Raw genomic sequence first — 10,013 nt, 5'->3', positions numbered from 1 at the left:
CGTCTTTCTCTCGCGCTGGGCCGTAGCGCTTGAGGACTAGGCGGAGGGAGAAGGCTCCGAGACTCCACCTCAGGGCGATTCCGCCCTCCATTGCGGAGTCCCCCTCCCCGCCCCCAATTTCCCCAGCCCCACCCCTCCCAAGCCAGCTGGTCGCAGGGCCCGCCCCTCCCCCACCACTCCCGGGCCCGGGTGACTGCGGGTGCGCGGGAGGGGGAGCAGGGCCGCCCAAGTCTTGCTGACACGTGGGGAGGGAGGAAGAGTCGGAGGACTAGTGGTTGGGTGTGTGGGGGGGGTGTGTCCGTGAGTGGGAGAATCCAATCGTGGCCACCTCAGAGTCTTCATAGTCCTGTGCTGCTCATCCGGCCAGGGAAGTACGAAGCTCTCCCCATGCCCCGGATCCCCTCCTACGCAGACACCCAGCGCAGACACAAGAAGGCTCCGGCCGCGGCCCTGCGCTGCCCGTGAAGGCCCGCGCTGCGCCACCTCCTCGCTTGTCCCCCCCGCCCCGGCGCGGTGGTAGGACCCGGCGGTAACGTCACCCATTGTTTACAAATCAACCCGAGCCGGTAGGATTCCGGCTCCCGCGGCTGCTGGCGCGCGGCGAGAGTGCCTGGCGGGCTCCGGCTTCCGCGTCCGCCCCGGCTCCGGCTTCGGCCTCAGCACCGCGCCCGGCTCCGCCGCGGCCCACCGAGCCCCGGGGGCAGCCGAGCCGCCGGCGACTCCCGCAGAGCTCCGGGTGCCCGCGCGGGGGGCCATGCCGTGCCGGAGGGAGGAGGAAGAGGAAGCCGGCGAGGAAGAGGAGGAGGAGGAGGAGGACAGCTTCCTCCTGCTGGAACAGTCGGTGACTCTGGGCGGCTCGGGCGAGGTGGACCGGCTGGTGGCCCAGATTGGCGAGACGCTGCAGCTGGACGCGGCGCAGGACCGCCCTGCCTCCCCGTGCGCGCCCCCGGGGCTGCCACTGCAGCCCCCTCGACCCCCGGCGGTGGTGCGGGCGGACAAGGCCCGAGCCCCGGCTCTGCCGTTGCTTCTGCCGCCCGCCTCGGCCGAGACTGGGGGTCCAGCGCCCCCGGGGGCCCTGCGCTGCGCCCTCGGGGACCGCGGCCGGGTGCGGGGCCGGGCTGCGCCCTACTTTGTGGCAGAGCTCGCCGCAAGCCCCAGCGCGCTGCCCGGGCCGTGCCGGCGAGGATGGCTGCGGGGCGCTGTCGCCTCCCGCCGCCTGCAACAGCGACGATGGCCCCCAGCCGGGGCGCGCGCCAACGACGACGACCCGCACAGGCTCCTGCAGCAGCTGGTGCTCTCGGGGAACCTCATCAAGGAGGCCGTGCGGAGGCTCCAGCGAGCCGTCGCCGCGGTAGCAGCCACGGGCCCCGCGGCACCCCCCGGACCCGGGGGCAGCCGCAGCCGACCGGACCCTGTCGCCCTTCAGCCCTCCGGCGCCTTGCACTGACCCAGGGCCCTTGGAGGAGGAAGAAGCCGCTGCGGGGACCCAACGGCGTCCTGTGCCTTCCCCAACCTTGAGCTGAAGCCGCCGTTGCCGTCCTGGGAGCGACCGCCTAGGCTGCAAGGAGGCGCGTGGGGAGAGACCTCAAGCCGAGAAGTTAGCCGCCCCGGCGAGGCTGTCGGCGAAAACTTAAGCGTGGAGAAATGCACGGGCCAGGGCGCGTCCGTGTCGCGTGAGAATTTCCCCGGCCACCTCGGGGACGGGAACCTGGGATAAAACTGGGAGAACTATGGCAGCTATTTGCATCAACTTGTACCTGACTTAACCCTTGGGGGTGTCGTGTGCTTGGATTGTTTAAAGATACGGCTCCAAGGGGCGAGAATCGCGAGGGCTTTGTAACAATACTTGAAAACTGATGATGCGAATACATTTTATTTTCCGGTGGAGGAACTTAGTGAAAATGGTGCTACAATTGCTGTGCAAAGAAATTCCGGAGGGAAGAAGAATGTAAAAGCTTGGTGGTGGGTGGGTTGGCATCGCCCGACCCCTTTCTCCCACGTCATCGGTGACGGGTCGAGGTGGGAGATGTGAACTCCAGTTGTCGGGGGCAGGGAGGTGGAGAATTTTGCAGGTGGGTCGAGGTGGATGTGGACTTTTAAATGACTTGACCTTGCCACCTGTGTTTCAAGGTCACGGTGTGCTTGGACGGAAGGCTGTGGGCTTCCTGGGAGAGCTAACTGACCCCTGTGTCTTTTCTTTCTCTTGCTCCAAGAAGAGCCCTGTCTGTGCTTCGCCACCTCCTAGAGTCTCCAGAGGACACACAGGTGGAGAGGGCTGTGTGAGGAGAGTTATTTGTTTTCCTCTGTGCTCTCCTTCTGTCCAGAACTCCTCCTCCTCCTCCCGGGAGGCCACTCTTGGCGGTGCCATGAGCTTTCTCAGAAACAGGCATAAACAATGTCTTACGTCTCTCTCCTGTCCTCCCGGCTGGCCTTTCTTATTCCACCCTTTCTGATGTCTTCACTGCATGGATGAGACCCCCGCTGTTTTTCTGCTCTGTTCTGGCCCTCTGTGGAGCCATAGGCCTGAGCTTTCGTGGGTCTTCACCCCTCAGTTTCCTTCTGCCACCAGCTCTTTGTGAGTGACCGAAACCGTTTTTTAAATGGGACTCTCCAAGAGGAGAAACCCCAGGCTTTACCCGTATAAAACTTGACGGCGCTTTAAGTAAGGTGCCACCCCCAAACTGTAAAGGAGCTAAACTAATTTTTTAAAAAGATTCAATGGCTTGTTCATCCTCCAGATGTAGCTATTGACGTACACTTCGCACCGGAGTGTCTGAAATTGTGGTGGTCCTGATTTATAGGATTTCTTAATTAAAGTGTCTGCTGAATAAATTTGGTTTTTGTTTTGGAGCATACTTTGGCTTTTTGGTGGAAGGTGGGGGAAAGAAAAGCACAGAGGGGACACGTTTCATAATGAAGTCGTGATGGAGAGGGGACTTGGGGGTCGAGATGTGAGATGGAGACCGGTGGAGCTGCAGTCGATGAGTGCTTCTGGGTCAGTGTTCCACAAGATCAGAAAATTCAGTCCAGGTTTTTAAAAACATGCTAGGTGGGATTTCACGCCCTTTGTGGAATAAGAACATAGTCCAGAAACTTTCTAGGCTGGAGGGCAGAGGCCAAGTGATTTGCTGTATCTGGAGGAGGGTGGAGGGAGGGGAATTTTCTGATTTTTTTGTGTTTGAAGAATGGGGAGGGTATAGACAGAGCCTGCCTATTTTCTCCTTTGAGACTGACCCAGTCTTGAGCTGTGGCCTAGGGAAAGGACAATAGGGTTTTATAGCAGTGTATTTGGTAGTTGTAAAATGGGGTGTTTTGAGCAGATGGGGGTTCAGTTAAATAAGTGGCTCTCCTGGTTCTGCCCTCAGTCTTATCTTCCCCAGGCTTGGGGCCCTTTCCCACAAGGAAGCCTTTCTTGGTACAGCCCAGCTCTGCTAACCAGCCCCAGGGGCACCTGTCCTGCCCAGCACCTTCTCACACGGGCTGCAGGGGAAGGCTAATGCTCAGTGGCTCAGTTTGACTCAGCCCCGCTGCTCAGCAGCTGTGTCATAGTAGGCAAGTCACAGCTCCGTGCGTTTGCCTCTTTCATGTATAAAACAATAATAGGTTGGTTGGGAGGGTAAAACGAGGACCTGAGGTGTCTGGGACACTTAAGGGCTTAAAAAATGACAGCTGCTGATTCTTGCTGCCACCACTGGCCCTTCTTCCTTCAGTGGCCCCCATCTGCCCCTTCAACGTGCCCCACGTGCCCTAACACTTCAGCCACCCTTTCCTTTCCACTGTGAGCACAAGTCACTGCCACCTCTTTTGCTTCTGTATCATATAAGTCCCTTTTCCTGAACTTCCAGAAGGCCACCTCCACACACCTTCCAAATGGTCTGTCTGCTGTCATCATTCCGGGGGTTGGCACTTGACACACGTGCCAGGTACTGTTCTGGGTGTTTTAAATCATCTCATTATGTCATGGCTTTATTCGTCATGAGGTAGGCACTGTTTTCTTCATTTTATAAATGAGGACACCGAGACCCAGGAGATTAAGTGATTTGCCTGAAATCACCACCTTTTAAGTTAAGGAGCTGGGATTTGAACCCAGGCAGTGTGGCTCTGGTTTCTCCTGCTTTCCTCAACCAGAGCTTCCAGTCATACTGTACCACCTCCATGAGACTTTCTTGACACCGTTTTCTCCCATGTTGGATTTATTAAAGTTCTCAAGAGCATCCCACAAAAACCTTGACCCAATAAATGCCTCAACACAACGGCATCACCATTTTCAAACTTTTCTTGCAGGCCAGCCACATATGTGCAAGGCGCTGGGGATCCGGGATGAGACAGGGTTTCATACATCCTGGAAGAACCCATGAGCAGGTTTGGGGCCAAGACCTTCACATAAGGTAATAGGAATTGCATAAGAGAGGCACAGATAACAAATGGTAGATGGCTGCTTTTTTTAGAACCTCAAGTCTGTAAGATGAGGGCATAGGGCCAAGATGGTGAGGTCTCACCCAATGCAGCTGTCTTCTGGGTCTGCAGCATGGCCAGGACAGCACTCAGGAATGAAATTAGAGTGGTGACTGTAGACTGACAGGACCTGAAGATCTTCAGGAGCTGAGAAGCAAGGTAGAGAGAGGGAAAGGGGACTGAGCCCTGTTTGGGCAGGAACTCTGGTAGGCACCTTTTACAAGATGGCCCTTCACTCTTTACAATGGGGAGAGGTAGGAGAGGTCGAACAGGATCTGAACTCATGGCTCTTAAGCTGAACCTCTTACCTCCTGTCTGAGCCTACCCACACATTTCTTCATGAACCTCAGCCCCAGCTACCGATCAGCTGTTTGCAAAGGCTGTAGAGAGCAGAGTCCTGGGCCTGGGAAAGTGTCTGTGCAAAGGAGGCATTGGCCATTTCCAAGGTGTTGCGGCTTGGGATAGCCCATTCCTAGTACTTGGCCCAGGGATGATTGTGGCTGGGATATCCCTAGTCCCTTGGAGTGGATGGGCACAGAACTGAGGACATGGGCATGGGCAGAGTTGAGACAACTCCATCTTCTGAAGGATCCGAGGCCTAGGTTTCCCTGGTAACATTCTGCAAGTCTTGAGTTCAGAAGGACAAGAGTAATAGGGAAGTTGCAAGAAGCTGGTTGGTTGTGTGAGTGTGTGTGGTCAGGGAGGGGGTTGATTAGGAGTTTCATGTGGGAAGTTACAGGGACCGCAGCCTGGTGCCTCCTAAGTGATTAGGAGTTGGAAGAGAGATCAGGGCTGAAGATAAAGATTTGGCAGTTAGGGCTAAGAGGGGTGGACGGAGCCTGGGAGATGCTGTCAGTTGGGAAGGAAAAACACTAGCCAACGTACGTAGCACTTACCATGTGCCAGGCTCTGTGCTAAGCACTTTACAAAGACCAAGAGTAGAACCCAGAGAAGCCAAGGGAGGCTGAAGGGTGAACTGTAAGGGGTGGTTGGGTATGTGTGTCTACATACATGCACAGGTGCACACACACAAATGCAGAGCTATAGCTATGTGATCACTATATATACCCTCCGAGGTCAGGTCCAGGGTATATGGAATCAGAGCTTGCTCAGTGACTTTCACTGTCTTTCTATAATCCTGAAGTTATTCAACTTCTCTTTATCAGCACCATGAAGCAGTGTGTTTGGAACATCTGCACTGTGAGTTCTTGCCCTGCTTAACCCAGCTGAAGAGAAGAACTATTTATGGTGCATTTGGAGAAAGGTGATTATGACTCCGGTGTCTGGGGAGGATTTTCAGGAAAACCTAGGAAACCGAATCTAATTTAGACAGTAAAAAAAGAAACGGGCAAAAGGCAGGGCAAAGGTAACAAGATGATAACCAGCTTGTGATTCTTTTTTAACCCACCCAAATCAATAAGTCAAACAAACTCCCTGAACAGCCTATCAATTGGGGGCGGTGAATTTTACCTCCTGTGAGTCAGTTAATTGATAAAGTGGAGCAGTTAATAAACCCTTTGGTATCAGATTTAGATTTCATTCTATTGTAGCATAAGGTACAGAGAAGGACTCCTTCACACAAAAACATACCCAGCCATCTCAGGCATGAAGGGTTATACAAAGTTGTTTCAACAGCCAACTGGTCCCGGCCTCCCTGTGGTAGGACAGTTTGTGACTTAGAGTGCTGTCACAGGGGACATCCACCTCTAAGGTCTCCCTGAGTCCTGCCCTTCAAACCTACCCAGACTGAGCGCCCCATCCCTTTGTGCAACCTCTAGGAGCCTTATCCTTTATAGCATCTTCCCTTCAATTCCACCCTTTGCCACTGTCCTCCATCCACAGTGGGATGAGCACAGGTCTCTCCTGCTTGAGCAAACCTTCCTTTGGTTCTTTTTTTTTTTTTTTAATTTATTTATTTATTTTTGGCTGTGTTGGGTCTTCGTTTCTGTGTGAGGGCTTTCTCTAGTTGCGGCAAGCAGGGGCCACTCTTCATCGCAGTGCGCAGGCCTCTCACTATCGCCTCTCTCGTTGCGGAACACAGGCTCCAGACGCGCAGGCTCAGTAGTTGTGGCTCACGGGCCTAGCTGCTCCGCGGCATGTGGGATCTTTCCAGACCAGGGCTCGAACCCATGTCCCCTGCATTAGCAGGCAGATTCTCAACCACTGCGCCACCAGGGAAGCTCCCTTCCTTTGGTTCTGTTTTCCCTTTTTAGTTGCTGTCCCTCCTTTCCCATCCTCTCCTCTAGGCACCACAATTCATCATCTGTGCCCCAAGCACTCTCTTAGCCTCCACAAGTCTGTTGAAGTTGCCCGTTTGTTTGCTCTGCAAATATTTACTAAATGCCAATACCCAGGTGTCGTTACTAAATGCACCTATGTTTCAGGCAGTGGCCTAAGCATTTTTACTAGCATTAGCTCAATGAATCCTCACAACCTGATGAGGCAGGAACTTTATTATTATCAGACTTGACGGACAAGGAACGGGAGGTGAGAGAGGTGAAGTAACCTGCCCAAGGTCACAGGAAGGAGCTTTAAAGGAAAGAGCTGGGATTGCGACCTAGGCAGTCTGGCTCCAGAGCCTGCATTTTAACAGCTACCTGGTACTGTACTGAGGACTATGGGTTTTCTTTTCGAAATGTGTCCCTTCTTGTCTTTTTCTGTCTTTTTGCGCTGAGACCCTTATCACCTGGTGCCTAAACTCTTTCAGAAAAGAAGACGTTCGCATATGAGCCCCTGAGATAACCCTATAATGACAGTAAATAAAATGAAGAGTGAGAACAAAATGAACTTGAAGATCACCTCCTGCCAAGAAACTGCACAATTTTCTCAGTACAACTTATAGATGGGAGTGGACAGGGCAGGCATGAAGACCTACAGCTGAGCACTGAATTTGATTTAGAAGGATTTCTGATAGGAATGGGGGAGTTAAGAGCTGTGGCTTCAGAATGCCCTCCCCACAAACCCTCCCCTTTGTGATATTCCTGCTGCCCCTACTCTACGAGTCCCAGTCCTGAGCTGTTTTTAAGGTTTGGCTTGAAGGGGACCTCCACCCTTTTCTGATTAAACCTCTTCTAGACTGATTATTCCCTTTTCTACACTTCCCTTAGCACTTTATACAACAGGGGTGCATGTTTAAGAAACGTCTTATCTTCAGAGCAAACAGGTTTATGCCTTTTAAGAAACAGATTGAAGAAGTCAATAAAAGGCAGGATTTTCCACAAAAGACTTAAATTAGTGGCCTTAATGCAGTAGCTTCCGGGAATGATGTTTTGTTTTATGAGTGTTTATTGGCTATTTGGCTTCTCATACATGATCTAATTTCACCTTCACCGAATTCTTCAAGGTAGGTGCTATTCTTATCCCCATTTAGCAGGTGAGTTAATTGAGATTATTGAGGTTAAGGATCCTGTCCCAAATCACACAGCTAACAATGCAGGGCTGCCTGCAGAGCCCGTGCTCTTATCTATTACACCTCCTGGGACACATTGTTATGGGCAGGTCATTTGTTTTCCCTTCAGTTATGATGGAATACCAGGAGGAAGCGCTGCATGGGAGAGTTTTGCTGCTTTGTCTGCACCAGCCTTCCTGGTGTTCAAATGGAGTGCACCTCAGAGTGGAAACCTCCCTGTGCTTCCATCTCTAAATGAGGCGGTAGCACTAGACCACTGAAGGCTGAGCTCTCCCGGGGCTGACATTCTGTGATTACTGAGCATCAGTGGAAGAGGGGGGAGCTAGTTGAGTGAGTTAGTAATTTGGTTGCCAGGGTAACTCTTTCCTGATTGGAAGGTAGGGATCACAGGGTTTGACACAGGCTTTGCTGGATAGGAAAGTGGTGTCTGATGTGCACTCCATATTTCTGCTTCTGAGCTGGAAAAGGAAAGAGCAAAAAAGGGTAAAATAGAATTCAAATATTGTAGCATTTATGCCTAATTTAGAATGAAATCTTGGGGTGGCAGACTTTGGAGTTCTTTGTGAGGTGTGGCATTCTTTTCTCCAAATCACGTATTTGTCAATTTCCATGTTTTAGTTTATTTAGTATTTTTTTCATTGAGTTTATAGCTTTGGTCTTTTATCTTACCCAGGCCATTTTCTGTGGCCAGCTGTCTTCATAGGATGCTGAACATGAGAAAATGGTTACCACATACCTGGCTTTCCCTAGCTCAGCCTAGGGATCTGGGGCATGGTTTTCCAGGGTTCCAATGGCAAGATCATCATGTTGGACAACTGCAGGGATATTGTTTACATTGTAGTATATGTGTGGACTTCTGCAGTGAACAATATTGGACTATGTATGATGGTATCAGGCTACTGGAAAGAGGCCTGAGCTGGATGACTAGAGACCTGGGTTCTAGGTTCTGTTAGGCCTTTGACTTCGTAAATGACTTTGTAGATCACTCTGCACTGCCCCCTTCCTGGAATATTTTTCCACCTATAAAATGGTCTAATAGCTTTTTTTAAAAAATATTTATTTATTTGGCTGCACTAGGTCTTAGTTGCAGCACACGGGATCTTTAGTTGTGGCATGCGGATTCTTAGTTGCGGCATGTGGGATCTAGTTCCTGGGGGCACAGAGTCTTAGCCACTGGACCACCAAGGAAAAATGGTCTAGTAACTTTTAAAAATCATTAATGTAAACCCTGACTTATTCCAAAAGATGTCTTGGGGGTGACTAGTAAGATCTTGCAGGATTTTTAAAGATGGATGGTTTACACCCTGTGATGGTTACTGGGTTATAGTGCAGTTAAAGCACCTCATAGTAGGCATTAGTTTTCTCCAGTCTTCCTTTTTGAAGGAGGGGGTTGTATTACATGAACCCTATGGTTGAGTCTAGCCTTAACCAATCATTACAAGAAGCCAGCACGTTTGGGGCAGTGGCATTGAATCATGGCCAACTTGGCCCTGGATTTCTCCTAACTCTTTGACCTCCAGGAAATCCCACCTCATCTAAGAAGTGAGGACCTCAGGGCTCCTCCAATGCCAGGGGAAGTCAGCACCTGACCACTTTCCTTTTGCTCAGAGCCCAGAGGTGGTAGCCCATTGCATTGTTAGAGGCCCCCCTTCCTCAGTTTGTGTTAGAGCTTCCATAGTCACCATTCCTTTGCTGGGTGGCACTGGACTGAGTCTTCCACAACCCTTCCTGGGCAGGTTGTGGGAAATGGCTGGCTTGGTGTGTTCTGGAGGTACTTCTCAGAGACCATCAGGGTCTGTGTGTGTATTTGAAGAGAGAGAATGGGGAGGTATAAACAACAGGCATTGAGTCCAAAAGGGAGTTAGAAAATCAGGTCTCTAAATCATACAGCACTCAATCCAGAAAGCACTTGTGGGATCACAGCATGCCCTTGTTTTATGAGAAACCGAGGACCCAGTCGATTGGCTACCAAGGGACAGTCCTGGGAAGGAAGGGGTAGGGACTGGACTATTCATCTCCAGGATGTGCCAGTCACAAGGAACCTTTTTCTCATCATCTCATGTCTCATCTGTTGTACGGATGAGGAAACCGAAGCTCAACAGAGGTTGAACAACTTGTCCAAGGTCCCCATTTAATAAGGGGACTTGAA

The 10,013-nt window shown here is 51.6% G+C and overlaps 2 protein-coding genes across 4 annotated transcripts in view; both read left to right on the top strand.

Moving 5' to 3' along the window:
* Positions 1 to 207: 207 nt before the first annotated feature.
* Positions 208 to 2,850, top strand: FRAT2 (FRAT regulator of WNT signaling pathway 2). Its single transcript, XM_082406593.1, has one exon. It carries the CDS (start codon positions 755 to 757, stop codon positions 1,445 to 1,447), a length of 693 nt encoding a protein of 230 aa, XP_082262719.1. The 5' UTR covers positions 208 to 754; the 3' UTR covers positions 1,448 to 2,850.
* Positions 1,965 to 10,013, top strand: part of ARHGAP19 (Rho GTPase activating protein 19) — an 82,313-nt gene continuing 74,264 nt past the window's right edge. For 2 of the 3 annotated variants that reach the window (XM_082406538.1, XM_082406537.1), the window contains exons 1-2: positions 1,965 to 2,072; positions 4,285 to 4,388. In XM_082406538.1, the coding sequence (XP_082262664.1) occupies positions 4,321 to 4,388 (68 nt within the window). In that variant the 5' untranslated portion in view covers positions 1,965 to 2,072; positions 4,285 to 4,320. Of the gene's footprint in view, positions 2,073 to 4,278; positions 4,389 to 10,013 lie in introns of those variants that run through there. The other variant, XM_082406541.1, reaches the window with a different exon arrangement.

This window comes from Balaenoptera borealis (genome assembly GCF_965194805.1).
Source record: "Balaenoptera borealis genome assembly, chromosome: 10".
NCBI classification, from domain to species: Eukaryota; Metazoa; Chordata; class Mammalia; order Artiodactyla; family Balaenopteridae; genus Balaenoptera; species Balaenoptera borealis.
Note: the sequence above shows the minus strand (reverse complement) of the source record. Positions and strands in the feature narration are given on the sequence as shown.